Raw genomic sequence first — 22,733 nt, 5'->3', positions numbered from 1 at the left:
ACAGGTGTAATGTTGAGTTTGGTGTTTGTCTCCCGACTGCTGTTAACATGTAAAATATGGAGTTTGGCTATCGGGTGGTTGATGTTGTTTGTTAGCTGTTGACAGCTGAGTGTATTTCGTGCCGTTGATGTTGCAGGTGCGCGTGTCCACTGGGCACCTCGTGTCTGCCCACCATCAACATGCGGCCAGTGTCCGAACTCCTCGTCTTCCCCTTCCGCTGTTCCTGAGCCGCCAACAACCGCAACCCCCTGCAGCTGGTCACGTGGGCGGAGGCGGCCTCCATCAACGTGGTGCCAGACGTTTTAGAACTGTGTAACTAGAGGATTGTGGGTAGCGGCAGGCCGTCCCAAGCTCCACAGCCCTATGCTGTGCCGTGAATTTCCGTCGTACACAAGATTGGAGACTGGGCCAGTGGTTTCCAGACATTTATTCAAAAGGACTCCAACCCACAAAACAATCTCCGCCTGCAGTTTGGAGATTAAAGATCAAACACAGCTTTTTAGTGGCCGCGCCATTCCACATGGCTTTTGCTCAGAAGCACCATCTTAACAGCAAAGATCATCACATCTTTGAGCCCAATGCAAACAGTAGTGCAGCATGGCCTTCTCACCTCTAGATTATTAAATATGCTTTTGACAAGTAGCTGAGTAGTGCTGATCTAGCCCTGTTACAAAAGATTCACATCTACGTTCGACTCACCCTAATTTTTCTCACAGGAATAAACAGCAACATTCAGTTAAACTGTTCTGCGATGCCAGATATGCTCGCGAGCACAGAGCATCTCCCACTGCTCACCTCCTCACAGCCTGGACGTCGGAGGGAAGCTAGCCTGCTAGTCCGATCCTCTAATGTCACGACCATGTAGCAAATTTTGCGTTTTGTTCACATTCGCCCGCGCACGAGGTCTCACACACGTGTGCATGACTGCACACTCCTCCTCGCATCCTTTCCCCTTCACTAGGTGCAATCACACATGCAGTTCAGAGATTCACAGCTCAAAGGGCCAGAATCTTCAGGAAAGTCTCTCATAATGATCTCCCTAAAAAAACAGCAATTCTAGTCAGAAATACAGGTCACTCAATCATTGACACCCATGCACCAAATGACAACCAACCGACCACCCAACATCTTTATAAAGATTAATATGGTTCATAATGGTTCTAGTCATTGCCGTTTTGTTATAGCAAGGCAGTCCAAGACAGGATTATTTTTTTCCCTTCATGATAACTCTTTGACTAAAATTCTTTATTCCTTGAGACGAGATTCAACGTTAGACTCCCATTGTCAAGCCAGTTTTCTTTAGAGCCATTATCGTAAAATTATTCTAGACAAAGCCAGACTTGCTCTGTAAGGGTGCCCCATCGAGCCCCTACTGTGTGGGGACATTGGTCATCAAGGGAAGAAGCTCGCGCCCAATACAGCATCCCTCTCTTACTCCTGTACATCATCGTCACTGACTACACATTGATTTCGGAACGAACTCCTCCGATTTCTGACTGCTCTCTTCTGTAATCTTCTCAGGGCTCCTAGCGTGGAGCTAAATCTTCTTACCATACATCATTCTAATCACCTAGGGAGGCCAGCCACCGACAGCCATAAATATCTAATCACGCTTGATTGTGAAAGAAGGACAAAGCAAGCGCTAGAGAGACAGTGACAAAGACAGACTGAGACAGCGACAGTGACAGTGACAGAGACAAAGGGGATAAAAACATAGAAAAGATTTTGTCTCCTGCGATTACAGCTTAAACAACTGCTGCTTTATAATTTTACATTGATGCAAATAAAAACAGTTAATATCATGAATCGTATTTGACAGTGTCGAGAGAACTTCTACCTGATGCTACTCTATAGTGTCCCTTTCTTAGCATTGCATGAAATCCGAGACGTTTTGGTCGATGACAGCCAATTGAGAAAGAATAAGGGAGTGAATTTGATCATGTGCACTGTGGGAACCAAAACATAAGCAAAACGCTATTTTTAGTTTCACATACAAATATCGACCATGTTTAATAAAACTGCAGAGCTATTTAAATTTAAATCTGTTTAAATTTTCTGTTGTACATGTGAAATTACAAATAAAATAAGAATTGGATGTCTCTGATGGACATGTGTATGTTTATTTTATGTATTCAAAATTTATTTTTGTCTATACCTCTTTGTTAATTGTCTGGATGTTTGGCGTGTGTGTTTGTGTGTGAAATGTCGGATGGTAGGTTGTCCCTCAGCAGCCGTCGCCGTCATAGCAATACGATATGAAACAATTGTCACGGCTCTTGCCTTAATCACTAAGGGCTCTTAACTTCTTTAGAAGACCTGCCATGAATTATCCACTTCAGATATTCATCAGGGACGTGGCAGCTGAAAAAAAGGTGTACAAGGAGACCCATGAAGTTAAATTTTTGCTTCCAAAGCTGTACGGCATCACTCTAGACGCGCAGCAATGTCAAACTATACTTTATTGCCTCTGATTCAAGTAAGATACTCTTTTTTTAAGCAATACATTTCGTAAATACTCGTAAAACCCTATGAAGTATAAAACAACATTTAAAAAAAAATTTTTTTTTACAAGAATGCTAGTGGAAATGTAATCATGCAGATGTGCACGCAATTCGAACGGATTTTTTAAAAATGTATAGTTATAATATTATTAGCCTTATATGAATCACTGCAAACGGCGAAATCTAATGAGAAATTTTCGAAACAAAAAGAAAACAAGAAGTCGTTTTCTACCCAGTCCCGCATTAAGATTGCTGGCCTCAACAGGGTTCATTCTCTCTCTCTTAACTTCGGTAAAATCATGCTAGCAGCCAAAGACAATATGATCTCCCCAGACAATGTAATTTAACATAGGGCTTCGTGTCAGGCTGCATCTTTCAACCTAAAGATTATTAAATCATGTGACTGGGATCAGAATTCCAACGCGTCTTTACTGCCATCTGGCGCAGTTAACGAGATCTGAAGTTGCTATTCCCCGATAAGGTCACACACAAGCTGCAGATCTAATTTATAAAATGTTGCAGACAGAAATGGGATCACATGTTTAATGTTTCTATGGAGACTTTCAACCCCCTTATCCTCATCACAGAGCATCCACACAGTGAAACAGAGTTAGACATTAACTTTTGACATAAAAGAAAAAAATCTGTGTTTATGCACTTATCGATTTCACTTTCGCATGAAAACGTTTCACTCCCGTGCATTTTTCTTTCCAAATTTGGTGATGAAGTATTGAAGTTTAGAACTGGTTCGAGGCAAAAAGACGGTAAAATTCTGGCTCATACAAAGGCGTTGAGGGACGCCATTAGGCTGCAATCAGAGTGATCTCCCTGCCTTCGGTTACCTCTCTTGTCAAAATGGTTGCCAGGAGCAAAGCCACTGCAAATGGAGGTTTAAATTCCTACGTCCACGACAAGCCGCAAGCAAACTTTTAAGTACACAGTTGTTTGAAACATTTCTGTTTTTCAACGATGTAGTGTTTATTGACTCCTTTTCATCAATGTGTTGCTTCCCGTCCAACGAGAAGCTGTATGTTACCTCGTGCACCTAAAACAATAATGAATATCTCGCAGGCTGATAAATAGTTTGTGCACTTAAAAAGCACCGAGAGTTCACAGAAAAATATGCCTCTGTAACGTGTCTCCGATAGTCCAACATAATAACTACTAGAATTAAAAACCTTTGGTGACAATTAGCGAAAAGATTTTATCTGTTGCTCTTGGTAATGACTAACATGGGTAACTTCAAATACGAATGACACAACACTTGTAACACTATTTTAGAAATCGCTGATTACATTACCATTACATCCACAAGAGTTTAGAAACGTTTTCCACTAAACTCTTTTTCCAAATCCTTGCACAAAACAGTAGCTCTTGTGAGGTGGCTGCATACTATAAGCACGAACTAATATCCCACAATACACGTCCTTGCCATAAGCGCACGGTTTTAGGGGCATCCCGTCTGTTCTACAGATAAATATAGCTAGGTATTGCAACAAATATTTGCTTCTCTTTATTAAATGCCCATTCTCACTGCTTCGTGAAACAATAGCAGCTCTTGCAACAGATATCCCTTAACCACAAATCACACACCAGTCCTAAGCTCGTTAGAAGACTGTCCCTGAAATCCACGCTTTCAGTGTTGAAGCTTGCGGAAATTTGAGTCGAACCAGATAAAGGAATTCGAAAAACTGGAGTGATGGAATAATATTTAAACTCTCACTCATTTCAGGATCCTTTGGTCAAGCTTGAAAAGGAGCATACTGGACTTCACAACACCGTAATATTCTGGAAAATATGAACTTTTTGGTCATAATCCGCTCCGTATCGGCAAGAATGTTGTTTACTGGTCATGCACTGGCCGTGTTACTGGAAACAAAACACGCCGTGCCGGTCTCCTGGTTCCCTTATCTGTTCTTAACACTCAGCGGCATCTTGCTGGAAGGTATCTTCTCCTGCTTCAAGAGTGACTTCGACCTTGCGTGGTAAGCCATCAGCCAAGCTGACCTGGGGTTGCTGGTGCCGTCTAGGTAACATGCTTCCATGCTTTTTTGAAAAGTTTCCTTAGTATCTATGTTTGTGTTCATTATATTCTTGACGCTTACACAACTTGACAAGCTAATTCTCCATCCCTATGAGATAGTTTGTTGTGTTGTGAGATAGTTTGTTTCTCCAGCCCTGAAAATATGGAATTCTGTTTTGACAAGGATTTGCCCTGCCGTGTTTTTCTACCTTATGAGCGTATTGCCCCCCATTTGGATCCGATCTCTTTACATAGAAGAGCACTTCCTGGCTTACGAGAGGGCGTACAAAGAAAACTCCACCTGTACTTTCCCATATGGCTTGCAAAACAACAAGTTTTTTCTCTACGAGGTAATTTAAAGCATTTTCTGGTGGTATTTCAATAAGGTATTACATAACACAGTTTAGCGTTATCTCTATAGGTATTTAAAGAACCCTTCCTTATGATATATATATCAAATAGTTGCAGAACACGTTCTTGCCTGGCTTTAAAGAATCGCCAGTTCCCCCATCCACCATTCTACCCTCTCTCTTTTCTCTCCCAAAACTATTTTTTGCTTCTTTTCCTCCTTTTTTATTTCCTCTCTTCTGCATCATCTCCAATTACCCCCTCTCTTCTTTCTGTTCAATCTATCGTATTTTCACCTCCTTCTACCCTTTTTTTTTCATTCCATCTTTCTTGTATCTTATCTCCCTGTACCTGTACATGTCTATCCTTCCTTTTCCTCTTTTCTCCCTCTGTGTTATTGAAATGAATTCAGCGTACGATTATGGACGAGTGGAAAATAAACCTTAACGAATGATGGCTGTGTTCGCGACATCTGTAGCCACTCCCTGTAGAAATCCCAGACTTGCCTAAATACTACGTTCATCTTTGCAGCAGTGGTTTCCGGTTAAGGCGGAGCAGGAGGCCACGTCTTTCCAGAGTCTGATCGTGACGCAACAGTTCATGCTGGGACTGCTGATCGTGGGTCGCTGGATGCTGCCCAAGGGCCGAATGTCCAGCGATGAGCTGTCACAGCTGCTACTCATCCAGGTGGGCATCGCCGCCGACATCGCCGACTTCTACGACGCTCTCGACGACGATGACGTAAGCTGCCTGCTTGTCTGTTTCCTTATCTATCTGCCTGTCTGTCTCCTTGTCTGCCTTGGCATGCTGGATGTGCTAGCGACTGATGCTGGGGAAAAACACGCAAGAGTTTTGCAGAAATGTATGTTCAAGATAAATAAATCATTTACGAGCACAACTTCTCTCTCTAGCTGATATTGCTGTGTCATATTTATAAGATATTAACCAAGGTGGCCTCCGACGGTAGGATAAACTGACAATAAATTACATTGCTTTCTTTCATACGCATATGCTGGGCATTTTAAGAGAAAGTGGTATTCTTCTTCATAATCACATTTATATAAAGGGCAGTTCTTGTGTTGGTCATCATTCAGAAATCATCTTTTCTGGTTGCTGTTCGCATACTCTAAGCCTGAATCTAGAATGCGTCGTCTTATGCCATCTTTTGATAACAATTCTAAGATACGTTACGGGCTCAAATACGCTTTTAAATGCTCGGTACTTCTTTTATATCTGTGCGTCTGATGAAGGAGGGAGAGAGAGTTGGGGGGCGTGTCTCTGTGTTGAGGTGTAAGCAGCTTAACGTCACAACAGGTGTCATGTGAACTACTGCTTTCACCAGGTGCGCTGCGACCGCAAGATGGCGCTATTTATGCTGGGTGTGTGGAGCTACTCCCTCATGCAGTTCACGCTGGTCTCCACCGGCGGCAACTACGATGACGACGATGGTCTCAGCCTCCTGAGGAAGTTTGCCGAGCGACAGAAGGTCGGTTTAGTCTCAATTGCCAAGTGTGCTAGCTAGGTAGTAAGCTATCTTTGTTGGGTGCTCTAGGGCCTAGGCTTTTATGTTGACTATAGCATACAACGTCAGTGTAATATTGTAGCTACAGTGTATTATTGGATTCTCAACAAGACAGATCAACAAAATGCTTCAGCCATCAAAGACAGCAATCGGCCCTACAGTAAGAACTGCTTTAGTAAATCGATGATCTGAACATTGCCAACTCCTGTACGGCTTCCAGATAAAGACAGATTGTAATGTTTTTCGACGTATTTAGACAACAGTCGACGAGCTTGCAGACCTACCAGGTCAACGGGAAGAGGTCGAGATAGTTGTATACATTGTGAAGGGAAAAAGTCACCTGACGGTAACAAAATCCCAGCTTCACTACTCTGTAACAAAGACTTTAAGAATGTACACAATCACTAGTCATACCTCTTCCAAAGAAAGGAAACACTGAACTGTGTCTAAACTACAGAACCATTAGCCTATTTATCCACCGAAGCAAAGTAATACTCAGAGTAATCCAAAATTCCCTCAAGACCACGGTTGAGGAACCGATTGCAGAAGAACAGGCTGACGTCAGACCAGGTAGGAGTAGAGCTGAATGAACCGATCATTAACTGTCACAGCTTGATATAAAAGCACCTAGAACTTAGGTAGCTCGTCCCTTCGTCGACTTTAAAAGACCTTTGACAGAGTTTGGTAGAGTGAATGTGGCATGTGATGCTATAATTCAACACGGAAAAAGGCCTTGCTGAAGTCATCGAAAAAAGAGCTTAATGAGAGCAGTAGTGGGAGACTTGTTTCAGACAACAGTGGGTATCTCTCAACACATCCCCGTCCCTCATCGAGAAGCTCTTATGCAACCTGAACGTCTCGAAAGACGTTTGCAACAAACTGCAAAACATCAGTCAGCATTACAGGAAAAGAGACCAGTCCTGTCAAGAGTAAAATCGAGGTTAACACCGACAGGGAAAGCAAAGTAGAGATATTAGAGATGTATATATAATCGTAGCACACGTGGAAGAGGTGAACAGCTTCAAGTACTTGGGAGCTACCCCTTTCAACGACGGAAGTTGCGCAGTACAAATCAGCATCGCGACTGCATCACGGACAAAAGCAGTGGTCACCATTTGGCACATCAAGATCATCAGGTTTGCTACCATGTACAAACTGTATGCCGTTTTTATTTCCCATGCTGCACTATGGATGTGAAACGTCAAATCTGCTTGCTGCTGTTAATAAAAGAAGCCAGGTTTGGAAACCAAGTGCCAGCGAGTGTCAATCTCGTGCATGGAACATGCAACCAACGATTAAGTACGGAGAACGGTCACCACCCTTGTGGGCTACCCAAATCTCCTGGCAGTCCTTCATGACAGGTTCGAAGATTGTAGATGCCGAGGAGACAGAGAAAAACTGGCTAGCTAACAACAAAGTTGACTGGAATCCCCGTGCAGGACTCGCTTACTGCTGCTGAAGGCAGGCCTCGTTGACGAACCTTGTCAGCCCTTGAGTTGTCAACCTTCCCCACGAAGAACAGCACCGGCGGACAGCATATCTGGTACTCAGAGTCAGTACTCAGTACTGGCCAGTCAAGGATAAATGAACGAACAAAAGGAACGAAAGAACAAAGAAAGAAAGAAATGGCACCGTGACAAGTGCGGTCCTTAACACATTACTCTATGGCAACCAAAAGAGGTGAGGTGACTACTTGATTTTTTTTTTCTGATCTATGTAACCTCTAGTCGATGATGAACTTTGAGCCACTTGACTTCTTCTTCTTCTTGAATTCTTAACTTCTTCTTCAGGCTAGCGAGCGCTGGATCTGCCTGCACCCAGTAGTATACAGCAACCTGGTCTTAATCCTGATGCAGGACGTGCCCTTCTTCGTCGTTCGAATGATGCTCATCGGCCGAACTGTCGAATACGCCGACACCAACGTATTCTTCGCCTTTAAGAACAGCATGGTCATCATCCTGGGCATCTACCGCTTGATGGTCCTCAACAGGTCTCTCTCTTTTTCCCCCTCACCCCCGCGCTTTCTCATCCACCTTTATTTTTCACTCTAAAAATCAAGCAAACAAAATTCAAGGCTTAATATCGTATATAAGAGGCAAAGAAGTCTCAAACTCTGCAAGTGTTTCACTGACAACTTCATTTACATGGAGTCAACGTCGTGCTTAGCTCGCGGAATATTCAAGTTTCTCCTTTTGAAACTTTTGAGGGGAACACCTTCACTTCAGTGGGGCTGACGACGAATTGAGACAGGTTGTTACAGACGCCATGGCATAATCGATGAAAGGAGAACAACCTTCATCCTCACCCTCGACCCAGCCTGACCCCTTACCATTTCCTTTTCGATTTGTTAAAAGAGTCATGGCGTCACAGTCCTTTGTAGAGTAAATTTATGCCCCAAACGTAAGCTCTAACCGTAATTCTATCCTAATTCTATTAAATTTTAACAGTTGTCGTGAGCTCTTCTGAACCTGTTGGCTTTCTGAATGTTTTGTGGAATACTTTCGATCTGTGGTTAGTTTAACCCACGAATACTGACGGCCAACTATATGATGGACTAGGGGTGTGTGTGAGTGTGTGTGTGTGTACGACCTTACATTATAGCAAGAGTACCCTAGCTTCGGTTATCTCCCTCCCCACAGTTTACTTGTCCCTTTCGTGGAAGGTCATCCCACAAATTATCAGCTGCTTGCAAAGTTACATTTTGTCGTGACGGCCTTTGATATTTCTCATAGACATTGACACACAGACATTACGACATGCATCTGAAGCTGCGGAACTACGACTGACCAAGCTATGACCTTTAACACGAATGTACAAGATTTAGTTAGGATCTCACACACACACACACCCCTCTACACTCCGGTTTATATAGACGATCATATGTTACTTTTACAGGGACATCAACGAGATTCGCAATCGTCAGTTGACTTTCGACGACTCTTACACACTATTTAACAGTTTTAAAAATCGCAATATCAGTCTGTCGACGTCATATTCTTCTTCTTCTGATGATGATGAGGAGAAGGATGATGATGAAGATGGTGATGATGCCCCCAGAAGGCAAGAGGACTTAGAGCTTGGCATGTTGTTGACTACCGTTGCTCCAAGTACGTCCAACCAGCTCAGCGACACGTTCTTGAGACACAAGACTTCCTCGCTGACGGACGTTGAGATGCAGCTTCAGGGAGCCCAGGTGTCAGCCCCAGGACAGGCGGAGAGGCATCGAAGAAAGGGTATCATGTTACCGAGAAAGGACTCTCCGCAGTTGTACTCAGGTGAAAGGAAAGAGAGTGCTAGCTCAACGGGGAAGATCGATGACCGCCGTAAGAGTAAAATAGATGAGGACGGCCGGAGGAAGCGCTCGCCACCCCGGGTGACGTGGAGCGACAGTTCCGAGATCATATGCTTCGACAGCCGAGGTCAGGCTCATCGAACCTCCTCGCCTCTGGAGTCGAAAATATCTTTTATGTCAGCCTTTGGTCCGGAACGGGACACCGACAACACCATCGCCAAAGACGGATAACGGGTCTCTGAACCGTTTCCGTTGTTATGACATAGGTCAGACGCTGCTAGTTGTTGTGTTACTGTAGATACCAAGCCATGGTCAGACGTGCTAGTTACTGTTACTATAGATACCAAGCACTGGTCAGACATCACTGATTGCCGTGTTACAATCAATATAAAGTACTTAGATTTTACCAGCTGCTGTTACAGTATATACCAAGTATCTGTCACGGATCACTAGTTGCTACTACAATAGATACCAAGTTTTTAGAGATCCCTATTTGTACATTCTAACATGTAGCTGTCGGACGTCCCTAGGTGCTGTTCAAATTGATACCAAACAGAAGTCAGTGTCGATGCTTGGAAAAGACAGGTCGTTCCCAGATGAATTGAGGGCAAGACCTGTACACCATATCACAAAGCACACATCATGACCTCCTCGCCACAGGTAGAGCCCATATTAACCTTCACTGTAGCTTCGACATTTGCCCACATTGCCGAATTGGTGTAGTCATGGTAGATAAAGATTGTCCAGTGACCTTAGTCAAGAAGAATTAGTATCCTCTAGGTAGGTTAAGCTATTATGTTGTAGGCTACTGTATTGTATCGTGGACGCTATTATGCGAAGAGCAAATGAACGAATGCGATCTGTATGGTAAAGAGGCAATGTTCAGATTTTTATTTTTGCTTGGATTGTGTTTGCAGTTGTAGCTGGGAGTCTATCTTTGAAACGATTTTCAGTTCATTTCATTATTTGAAAAATAAAGGAAAATTGAATGTAAGAAAAAGAACGAATATTTTAAGTTAAAATATAAGAGTGAAGTGTAAATTAAAAGGATTAAATTTCAGGACAAGCGGGCTTTGGGTGCTTGCAGATTACAATAACAGATTATGTTCTGGCGCCAGTTTGTCGAGTTGTTTTCGCCTGATTCAATTAAAGGAAACAAAGTATTCCAGCTATAATTAGAAGATTGATGGAACTCATTAACTTAGCGGGATTCGTAGAACAAGAACGACTCGTTTGCCTCATAACAGCATTTAAAAGACAAGAAAAACTAGTGGAGGGGTAGAGTGGGGGCCTAGGACAGGAAGGGTTTCAGTTTCCGTCAGCTTTCAGCGGTGGCGCGGTGCTGCCACGATGCTCACCCTAAACTCACTCCCGCTTAAATTCGCGAAGCCTTTGATTGCGCGGTCGTTTATAATGGGTTAAGTGTCAAGCCGAACAACGATGCTTGCTAATTTTCGTCACCCATTTCTACTTTCGACGCATTATTGGAAGACCTGTGCAGCTATGGTGTTCTTTCTCCGAGAATCCTTACAAGCAGCAGCAACGGAAGCGTGAAATCGTCCACAAAATGTAGGAACTACTGTGTTGGGCGGGAGGTTAGGTGGTTGGGGGGAAACCTGTGAAATGAATGCCGATGAGAGTGGCTGCGTGAGTAGCACGAACGATTGGATAGCACTAGATGTTAGTGATTCTGAGACGAACGTCCGCCACGCAGATACCGTCTGTTTATATGGTCGTACAGATATAGAAACAATGCACCTGCTCCACCTGTACGACGTTCGTTCAGATGTGTGCTTTACTACAGCCAGTGTGTTAACTATGAGCTTCCTCGTCCCTGCTGACGTCCATCCCGTATTGACCATGACCTTGCTGTTGTCCGTGCTGACGTCCATCCCGTATTGACCATGACCTTGCTGTTGTCCGTGCTGACGTCCATCCCGTATTGACCATGACCTTGCTGTTGTCTATGCTGCTGTCTATGCTGACGTCCATCCCGTGAGGTCTCACACTGGCGAGTTTGTCAGCGAGGCTGTGTAAGTCGCTGTTGCTGCCTGTCATCAGCTCGATGTCGTCTGCAAAGCGGAGGTTAGTGAGCAGCCTCCCTTCGATAGACACGGAGTTTTGATGGTCCTGGAGTGTATCCTGCATGGTACAACATGGTAGAACACCAGTAAGAATCTGTTCTAAAAATCCCTAGCGCACACCCACCGTCGTAGGAGAGCCTACCACTCAGTTGTTAAAAGCTTCATCACCAGGGGCCGTAGTCTCATCGGGCCGCTAAGCCACTTAGAGGCCATCAAAGGTCCGACCACCCTCTAAGTGGTTTAGAGGCCGAGACATGTCGCGTCTTTGGACTGAGTTGGCGGGTGATTCGGCCTGTAAGTGTAGAGACGGCCGCTGGCGACTGTAACTCGCGAAGGGCTCGTTAAACATGGCCGCCGTGGTGTTTATGCTGTATGACACGGACCGAAATCTTCACAGAAACAGGATATTTCGGGATGGAAGTAATCCCATCGATTCATGGGATGACATAACGATATACAAACGTTTAAAATTTCGAAGAGTTGACATCCTGGAGATCGTCGACGACATTCAGGAGACTTTAACATTTTCGAATCGAGGGCGCAGTGTCACACCGACATTGCAAGTATGTCTTGCCCTTCGTTTCTATACGACAGGTACCTTTCAAAATGTGTGTGCTGACCAACGTGCTGTACTATTTTTTTTATTTTAAATGCTTTGTTAGTCTGGAAAGGGCCTGGGAAAATTAGGTGGAAGGGGGAGGTGTGAAAGACCGCAATTAATGGGGCTGTCAGTGTGGACAGTCTGTGGCGTGCCGCACAATGCAGGGGATGGCGGCCGGTTTTTTTTTTTAAAGCAATTGGTGTTGATAGGTTGTTTTGTTCAAGAACAAAGGAAAGAAAGCTGTGGTGATTTGAATGTTGTTGTGTGACTGAATGTTTTTACTTGATGGGAGCGGGGAGAAGAAGATTCTCTTCCGTATTGTCAGTAAGTCCCGAGCGGTCGCTTTTTTTTTATCAAGTCTTGAACCAACTTACAAGACTGCGATGTTCTACGCCACAAAAGGCGGCAATTTTGCAATTCGCTGCCATCTTGCGCTCTTCTTTCTATTAGTTATTTCATTTGTCAACGAACTCATTAAGCACACCTTTTCCAACCTTACCTGACCAACAAAAAAAAAAAAAACCCGAAACAAACAAACAACAACAAAAGCACAGTCAAGATATATAAAAAGAGAAGATAACGAACACTACTTCAGTCTTCTAACAAGATCCAGATTTCCTTGTTTGTCAGGCAGTTTGCCTTTCTCGGCTTCTTATATGGCGGTATGCTGTCTGCTTCATGTTTTTCTTCCATTGTTCTCGATTCTCGGTAAACGTTGGTTCGCGCATGCGCACACGTGGAGTTCCCTAGGTATTCCCTCAAGGTCAGGGTGTCGACGGCCCGATTGCTGAAGTGCGGTTACACGGGCGACATTTCTCGCACGCATGGCGCTCGCCTAGCGGCCGGCCAGCTCTCGGGCCGTTGGAGTTTAGCGATCAGGAAAATGTCGACGCGATGAGACTATGGCCCCAGATGCCAAATTTTGGCAAAGATCTTGACATTAACACCCACACAATTTTGTTTTTGCACAGCTTTTCCGCTACACTGACGCTATCCATGCTGCTCAATCGTTCGTGCTAAACTCGCAGGCCAAGATGCCCACACTGTAAATGCCAGGTTTAATATTGTATCCAGCCAGATTCTTCTGTTCAAGAATTTCCGGACTGAACCACTGACGGCTATCAACAACATGGTGGAGGTAATCAGTCGCACACACGATATATATGTTACAGCTAGCTAGCTGTGTACACAAGATATATATGACCACTAGCTGTGTACACAAGATATATATGACCACTAGCTGTGTACACAAGATATATATGACCGCTAGCTGTGTACACAAGATATATATGACCACTTTATAGCTGTGTACACAAGATATATATGACCACTAGCTGTGTACACAAGATATATATGACCGCTAGCTGTGTACACAAGATATATATGACCACTAGCTGTGTACACAAGATATATATGACCGCTAGCTCTGGCAGTGCTGCTGTGAAGTAGTCATGCAGCAGGTGACGGCAAGAACCACAGCCCCAGACAGTATTGTCCACAGGTTCAAAGGTCAAAGCTACAGTAATGTGGGAGACCAGTCTCATGTTGTAACTGCTTGGTTAATATACTTATTTCTGTACATAAGTAAGTTTTCTTCATCAATCCGTTTAACAGCAGTTGTGTGCAGCAGATGGGGGAATGTACGGCGTGCATACAGTGTTGTTGTGTACAGATGAATTTGATGAAGGCCAAGGATTGACCCCGCCCCTGACCCCTCCTGACAAGGGAGAGCACTCAGTGGTTGTCGTCGGCTTGTTGCTGTCGGTCAGTAAAATATACTTTATACAATATACAGCCTACACAAACTTGTATAAACATGCGAACTTTGAAATACTAAATGATGTTATTATACAAATGAATAAGTATTGGACAATTATTGTCTAGACAATGATTAATTAATGAAATAGAAGTGTTGCTTGCGAACAATCTTCATTTCCTGAAAAAAGTTCGCCTGGAATCTCCTCAACATCCTTTGCTAGTGTCATTCAACACACTGTTGTCATTAACTGGGATAGCAAGCACACCTGTAATGCCAGTGTCCAAATAAACTATTAAGCTTGGAAACCAAGCTCGGTGACTTAAGTCTTTTGTGTGTTTGTGTGTGCTCCAGTCTGCAGGCCCTGAAAGTGAAAGTAGACACGAATCGCCTGAAAATTTACGTTCTTGAATTAACCTCAGTGCTTGGTTCGAATATGTAAACAACAATAAATAAAAATAAATAATGAATGTTTTTGTACAAATAAAACCTAATAATACAATAAATCGCTGAAAACTGGTCATTAAATGGACCTCATTCGAAATTGATCTCATCAGACGTGAACACGGAAGTGCAGTCGATCGTTTCAAACGTGCAGGCAATATATCATGGAATGTAGATATGAACTCCTCCGTGGCTAAATCTTAGGAATTCTGTGAAAATTATGATTTAGATGTCTATTATGTATAGAGTTATTTTTGTAATATTTTATTCGAAAGGTTCTTGGAGGTACCTATATAGGTTACAAAAGGTTTGAAAATAATATTTTCTGGAAACTATATAAAATCTTGTTTGTACTTTAAATGTAATGGCAAAAATTTACTGACTCATCCTTGCAGAATTTTCGTTCTGGGTGTCATACCCACTTGTTTAGAATATTAATAATATAAGCCTACACAGTCCACGGTAATAATTTGTCTTCAGAGGCTTCAGAATGGATGAAAGAATGCGTGAAACGCTACGCGTGAGTCGCGTATTTTTACTGGACAATGTCGTCATGAAGGATTTGATGGACTACATGATTGAACAAGATATCTTCTCTGATGCAATGAGAGAAAGGATCATGGTATGAGTAATATTCAGTCAATTCTACCAATGAAAAGGCAGAAATAAGCAGTTGATTTTTGTCAGCTAAATTTCTTAAAATGAATCGGTTTAATAGGATGAATATTATTAGCTCTCACCTTTCTCTAAAGCAGTGCTCAATATGAGCATGTTCTCCAGTCATAATTTTTTTACACTTTCATATCTTAGTTTTGTGTTCATATTTTAATGTTCTTGAATCTCAACACATCACCATTAAATAGACAAAACAGTCAGCAAAAAATGTTGATAATGAAAATGAAGAAAGATATCTTTGGTTGTCAGGTCCTTATTTGTGAAGCTGTGCCTATGTTTCAGGCTGGTCAGACTAACAGAGAGCAGATTAGAAAAATGCTGGATGAACTGGCTAGACGACCACATGGCTGTTTTGAAAAGTTCATTGTTGCACTACGAAAATCATCTCAAGAACACTGTGCAGACTTTGTGCAATCTATTTATAGTAAAAACATACTGTCACAGGACCCAAGCATACATGCAACAATGTCCTCCCCCATACAAGCATCTTCAGATGTTGAGACGAGTAGTTCAAGTCAGAAACCATCTTATTCTTTACAATACAGAGGGAATAATCCTGAAGTTACAAACTATCTCATTGCTGGACCATGTGCTGCCCTGCCTGATATTATCATGGAGGAACCTGAATCGTTCAAAGCACCAGTGCAGGAAAGCACATTTAGACAAGGTAACACAAGTTTCATTTTCTATCTTTTTTGTTTTTGTTTGAATTTAGTCTTAGAAAGTCCTGGCTGTTCAAAATTAAGTTGTAATAAAACTTACATTACTTTTCACATCCGTAATGCAGGATCAGTACAATGAGGGATACGTGCAGATTGTACTTCATATTAAAATCGATATTATGGCTGCACCAGACTCTACCCAGTCCAGCTATTGCTGCTGTAGGTATTGTTATCTTGATGGGGATATCTGTCGTGGAACTGCCATGTTTGGAGAGAGTGGCTCTCAAGTACTTAAAGCCAAACTCCATATAGATTTGCTTTGCCAGTGCCAATGACCATTACTTTGCTCTTGTCAGTGCAGGTCTCCATTCCATATGTTTGAACTATCTGTCAGTCTGTAAGGTCTTGTTGTTCTCTATTGCCGTGGTTCTCAAAGTGTGGTCCACAGACCACTTGTGGGCCGCATGCGCAAGTCAGGTGGTCCATGGCTGACGGTCAGCAAAGGGATGTTTAAAACTCCAGATATGCTAACTAGTCCAGTATTGATTTCACATAAGTTTTAATTTTATTGATGCCCAATGCTTGCTTACCAACTTAACTTATATCCCAGCGCAAGTATTGCGTCATTTAACCGTGTCATCCATTACCCTTAGTAACACTGTGCACTTCCTTATTTTTAATTTTTATGTTTACTTTGCAAAATAGGAAATTTATTGCTATATTACTATCACAAAAGTGCATTTAGTTTTGAATTGTAATGAACCAAATGTGGCAATAGAAATTTGAAACTCATGGTACAGAGTGATTTTAGGCCTAGGTGGTCCACCATATTTTTTACTTCAGTGAAGTGGTCCGCGGTCTGAAATACTTTGAGAACCACTGCTCTATTGGCACTGTCGACAGTCTAAGTAAGACCTGTCTTGTTTATTTTGTACACAAACAACTTTCATCATGCATCCAGTCTCATTATGTTTCTCATCAATCATGTGCTGATGACACGCAGCTGTACTGCTGTACCCTGCCATCTGAGTCTTACTCTGCTGCAGTTAATACCATAGAAGCCTGTATCAGAGATTGGCTAGGAGGAAACAAACTTAAACTTAACTATAATAAAACAGACTTCCTCTTCTACTTGAGGAGAAGAAATCGGTCATCGTTCATCAGTCCACCCAAGGATGCCAAGGTGGGCGACACCATCATCACCTTCATGTTGTCTGTGTAAAATTAAAAAATTCGTTGTTCCTGCAGACATGACCCTTGATAAACATGTTACAGCTGTTTGAGCTATGTAAAATCAGTCCCATCTGCCACTTTGTCTCACCACATACTGCCAGCACTCTTGTTTGTGTGTTCTATCTTGTCTTGATTGTTGTAACTTCTTACTTGCAGGCTGCCCCGTAGAACTTTTTCATAAACTTCAAACAATACAGAACTTTGGTGCACGTCTGGTGCTTAGGGCTAGTAGACGGTACCATATCACTCCTTTGTTTTCTGAACTGGCTACCCATAGGTTCTCACATTTGGTACAAACTGCATTCACAGACTGTTTGGTACAGAGCAGTGAAGGGCTTTGTTGTTTCTTCCCCACCTTGCTTGAGCAGCTCAGCTGGAACAACAGCTTGTCAACACCAGGTGACTTTCCTTCCTTCAGAAGGAGCACTGCTCTTTCAACCTTTTTCCATAAGACTAGTCGATCTGCAGATTCACTAGTTCTAGTCTGATTATTTTGAAGTGTATGCAACTTCCACCTGAAGACTGATGCTAATACACTTCAAAATAATCAAAAAAGGTGTTTTCAATGTTCAGTTCATTGGTTGAGTATAGCAATGCTTTCTTTGAGAAGGTGACATTTGCTCTGTTTAGTGACTGTCTTGAAGAGGGTTTTAGGTAGTTTTTTTAGAAGGCTTTTCTGCTGTCACCCTGTACCGTTTCCTCTTTTGTGGTCAGGCGCAGACCCTTAATCCAGTTCTCCCCAGGTGTCTTCACCTTTTTCTAATGGCACGATTCCCTTTTTTTGGTACTTGGAAGCTGCATCAGGTTTGATTTTTTTTTTCTTTAAGGCCCACCTTTGGTCACAGAAATCTAGGATGTCACATGTGACTCAGGGTTGTTTCTTCTTACTTTGATGTGCTAGCACTTCCTGGGCTGTTGACAGTAACATAGCTTTGATTTTTTTCAGTGAGAGTGTCTGCATTACAGTTCACCATGTTCAGTGCAGTAATTTTACCAGCTATGGCCTTGAAGATTACCACAACAGTGTGATCTTGCAGCTTGTCCAAATCAAGGCAAAGCTGGGGGGTGTTTGTGTGGTGCTCCTCCTGCAGGTTCAACTTTAGGCTTGTTAAGACAAGGTTATGTTGCTGCTTGTGTTAAGACAAAGTTTAGGGTTGCAGCCTATGTTGGTGACTGGGTACATCCATGTCTTGGCCTTTTTGATGAATCAACATATACTCATACTTCATTGTATCAAAGATGTACACAGTACTACCACATTGTCTCCGAATAAAATCAAATGTGTTCATCATAAAATATTTAAAAACTTTTGCACTGCTAGTTTTATGACTTTCTTGTGTTATAAATATTCAGGCTTTGTTAGCAAATGCTTCTTCATGTTACTAAACGTTCAATGCTAGAACATGTTTGTTTTCGTCCTGATAGCTACATGTTTGGTGGCTGCATATTATGTCTTTACTACTAGTCAGATATTCAGAAAGTTTACTGACACCTATATTTCAGTTAAAAATAAAACAAAACTGTTGGATAGTGTTGATACATGTTTTCTTGTGTTGAAATGTTTATATATCTTGCTTTGTTACAGATCTTTCAAGTAAAGATGTGAGTATGCACAACTTGCAACATTGTATTTTTTGGTTATGAAGGTACATTCTGCCATAAATTTGCTCCAGCATTGTTTTGTTTTCTCTGCTCATTTTAATTGGTTATGTTGTGTACAGCTAAAAAGGAGAACAAAATTATAGTTGTAGCAGTTTCTGTTTCTTTTTTTTAATTTTAAAAATTGGGACTAGCTTGTGCAGGCATATCATCATCATAACATTCAACTAATTATAATAGTTTTAAAGTTTTATAAGATTTCAGGCTTAGCAGTTTACCCTGATTAAGGATAAAAATGTTTTCGACAAAAACTTGGGAGAGAAAAAAGGTGTCATCATTTGGTCATTGCCTTGATCTTCCCAGCAAGTGAAAACTTGGGTGGAAATGATGTAAAAAATTACCCCCAAAATGAACTGAAATCTATGTTGGGTTAAAAATAAACTTTTGATACTATTCATCTGAACTAAACTCTGAAAGAAGGTAAGTGAGACTATCAAAAATGTGCGCAAGAAATACAAATGTGCCCAATACAAAATAAATTTAAAACACAAAATTTCCCATTAGTTTGACTTTTCAATGCAGCCTGTAGCACGATCACTTCCCATCTTATAGTTCATCAGCAAAGCTTTAAATATCAGGTGTAATTTTAACAAAACTAAATAATTTTATCTCTTGAGTCACGCCTTTGGCAACTGATTCTTTGGCAGGAGTATCCAATGGACACGAAACCTCGGGGACTTGCTCTTGTGATTAATGTGGAGAAGTTTGCAAATATGTCCAGACGTGAAGGCAGTGTAACAGATATGAACCAGCTTCATGATCTCTTGAATTATCTTGGAATAAAGGCTTGTTACAAAACAAACTGCACAGCAGATGTAAGTAATAACAGAGACTTTAAAAAAGAGCAAAAAATGAACATCGTGCAGTGCAAAACTTGGTTTACTTGAATCTGATGTATAAAAAAATAAACAGCACTAGGTAATGGTGAATCTTTAATAATAATAAAAATTATATAGCACTCTTCCAATGATTTGATCAAAGCACTTTACAGAAATGATTTACAGAAGTAAACTGAATCACCAACCATGCACCAACAATTCACATATCAGACACGCTCACTTCTTTGATAGAAGAAAATACAGATACATGTTAGGCACACTCATGGTCAGGACAGGGATGCTGTTTTGAGACTTAAAGATGGTAAGAAAATCAACATTCCACAGAGTCAAGCATTCATCGGTCATCAAGAATTGAGAGAAACAAATGTTTTATTATGTTTGTTCTGTTCTTTTAGCTTTGTTTACAATGAAGCTGTGTCATATTTTGGTTATCCCAATATGCATTCAATATTATGATAGAAAATGCTTTCACATGTACTTTTGTCTCACATCCACAAGATCGAGAGCAGTTATTCATTCCTACCAATCTGTCTACCACTCACACTGTTCCTTGTGATAAAGTTTTGTAAAATTCTGATCCACATCAAAGTAGCCTTGCAATATTTCTCTGAATATCATTTCATACTTGTGAATTTTCAGGAAATACATGAGTACTTAAAAGCATTCTCAAAACATGAGGAACTTAAAAACGTGAGTTGCTTGGTGGTAGCTGTGTTATCTCATGGAGGAAAGGATGGTATTATATATGGAAGTGATGGAAACACATTGAAAGATGATGACATTCGCAGCTATTTCAGCATTACTGAATGCCCACTGATGGAAAACAAACCAAAACTCATCCTTATCCAGGCTTGTCGAGGAGGTAGTGTGGACACATGTTTGAACGGTTGTTTAATAATTTATCACATTCAAGAAACATTAAACTTTTGAAGAACATGTTTAGAAATCATTGGAATAGCAACTTCAGTGCAATGGGATCGGTATCATTTATTAGTATGCTCATCATGTGGTCTTTATGTTAAGTTGTTTACTATAATCCTTTTATCTATACCATCTTTTTATTTTGTAGAATTTAGCAATATAGGGTGTTTGCTCTGGATACTCAGTCTTATATTGAAGAATATTGTAGCCAGAAACAGCAGTCATATATATATTTGTAGGACAGTTATTTTGTAGTTACTGTAGTCACTCTATAAACATATGATTTATTGAAGTTATTTTGTGTTTCCAAAATACTGTTAGCAGTGGAATGCATCTGACATGTTTGCTTCTAATTAGATCAGGAAGACCGTGTGTCACAACCAACCAGTATTTCCGGTAGCTCACTGAAACGAGAACTGGGTCCCAGCCTAGACAGCAATGCAAGCAACAGTAGTCAACGCAGAGCTGACTTGTCCGACATCTGTCTTATTCATTCAACTGTGTCGGGTGAGCAAAGATTATCCACTTAAAATCAAATCAAGTTTTTATTTCAACCACTTCATGTAAGTGCCTGTGTAATTCGTGTTTACTGATTATGCTTTCCTTGTATTTTGTGCAATAAATTGTATTTTCTTCTTCCACTTTACTTCAGCATTCACAGCTTGGCTATGAAAACTTACTAGACATGCATTGGTGCTGATCTTGCAAATGCTTTGGACAGCAAATTATGTGGTGCAGTTGGAAGCAACTCTACTCTTTTGCTGACCCATCCTTTTTTTCTGTGTGAAAGACAAACCATGCAGAAGGCTTTTTAGAGATTTTTTAAAGTCATCAGATGTGTTCATGGTAGGTATGTGTAGATCTCACAGTTTTGATCGCTGTGTATAAGTGAGACCTCAAACTCTTGATTTTTTATGTGTGTGCAGGTTATGTCTCTTATCGCCACATCAGAGATGGTAGCCCTTTCATCGGTGTATTTTGTCAGCAGATGAAGCTACATGCAGCTAACGAGCACCTTACTGACATCATGATCAAGGTAAAAGCTCTCTTAAAGACAAGCATTTACAAAGGAAACTTGAGACTGTGGGGTCATAATTCGTAAAACATGGCAAGAATTTTGTGTTGAAGTATTATGATGAAAATTACCGTATTTTGAGACCAGCTTGGTTTTGTTCATAAATGCAGTATTTTATGTATCAGGTGAATAATGTCTTGGCAACAAGTGAACTACAATGTGAGGTACGGACCCTTGCCAGCAGCACAAACACTCTGACCAGGAAATGGTACTTCAGGCCATCTGATGGTTTTGCACCTTTTCTCTCTCAGTGATGTGCTTTGACTTACTCCTTTGTCCAAAAGGTTTCCTAGGCAGGTGTGCAGCTATAGTCTTCTAGTCTAAATATGTGTGTAAAATTCATGCAGTTTAATACAGGATTTATTGTTCAGAGCTCAGCATTTATGGTGGCTATATTCCATGGGATGTGTACAATGCCACTGAAAGATTAAAAGACAAGAAACTGCAGTGTGTCAAGATATCTGTAACAGACAATAAATGCCTAAACTTTATGTGGGCAGATACTAATCTGTACTAGAATGGTATGTTACTGGAATAAAGCACATTGTGTAAAAACAAGACTAAATAAGGGTAGAAACTGGTAATCGGTTACCTAGCCTCGTGGTCATAGGGAGTGAAATGAAATTGATGTCCCTATATGAAAATATGAAAAACATGACACTTTCCAGCCTCTTCTCCAAATAATTTTAACAGAGCTATAGAATTTTGGGATACATTCAAAGTATGTTTTATTGACACATGTATAAACCACGTGAGATTATTGGAAAGCTGATTCTTGGGATGCAGATAAAGACTGGTGGTTGGAGCAATGTCATCCTAACCACAGCTATGCTACAATTGAGCAGCATACATTTCCAGTTGTTGAATTAGTTCATGACCTCTTAGTTTCTAACACTTCACAGAACAACACTTTGTTAATTTTGGGTTGGCTAGACAGTCACTTTTGAACCGACATTTTTCCTTTCAGAAACTGTTGTTTTGAGATCTGATCTGTTTTTATGTAAATACATCTGTTTGACAACAGTCTTGGTGTTTTTATTTCCAAAGTCTGCAAACCCATGCATTGTTAAAAAAAAATGGTTTTGCTAAAATTTAATT

General features: G+C 41.3%; 2 protein-coding genes across 5 annotated transcripts; both read left to right on the top strand.

Moving 5' to 3' along the window:
* The first annotated feature begins 3,324 nt into the window (after window positions 1–3,324).
* LOC112557598 (transmembrane protein 26-like) lies at window positions 3,325–10,686 on the top strand. Of its 4 annotated transcripts, none has more exons than XM_025227564.1 (7): window positions 3,325–3,434; window positions 4,234–4,486; window positions 4,709–4,874; window positions 5,407–5,613; window positions 6,215–6,358; window positions 8,185–8,384; window positions 9,290–10,686. In XM_025227564.1, exons 2-7 carry the CDS (start codon window positions 4,299–4,301, stop codon window positions 9,915–9,917), a joined length of 1,533 nt encoding a protein of 510 aa, XP_025083349.1. In that variant the 5' UTR covers window positions 3,325–3,434; window positions 4,234–4,298; the 3' UTR covers window positions 9,918–10,686. The 4 variants fall into 4 exon arrangements, with proteins under 4 accessions (XP_025083349.1, XP_025083350.1, XP_025083346.1 ...); XM_025227565.1 differs by having other exon boundaries at window positions 4,234–4,531; window positions 5,404–5,613; XM_025227561.1 differs by having other exon boundaries at window positions 3,326–3,434; window positions 5,404–5,613.
* Window positions 10,687–14,024: 3,338 nt separating this feature from the next.
* On the top strand, window positions 14,025–22,658 carry LOC112557443 (caspase-2-like). Its single transcript, XM_025227305.1, has 9 exons — window positions 14,025–14,135; window positions 15,052–15,193; window positions 15,529–15,913; window positions 18,727–18,743; window positions 19,448–19,615; window positions 20,279–20,501; window positions 20,918–21,067; window positions 21,487–21,596; window positions 21,761–22,658. Exons 2-9 carry the CDS (start codon window positions 15,062–15,064, stop codon window positions 21,887–21,889), a joined length of 1,314 nt encoding a protein of 437 aa, XP_025083090.1. The 5' UTR covers window positions 14,025–14,135; window positions 15,052–15,061; the 3' UTR covers window positions 21,890–22,658.
* Window positions 22,659–22,733: the final 75 nt, after the last annotated feature.

This window comes from Pomacea canaliculata, linkage group LG2, assembly GCF_003073045.1.
Source record: "Pomacea canaliculata isolate SZHN2017 linkage group LG2, ASM307304v1, whole genome shotgun sequence".
NCBI lineage: Eukaryota > Metazoa > Mollusca > Gastropoda > Architaenioglossa > Ampullariidae > Pomacea > Pomacea canaliculata.
The sequence above is the reverse complement of the archived record's forward strand: the minus strand, read 5'-3'. Positions and strand labels throughout refer to the sequence as shown.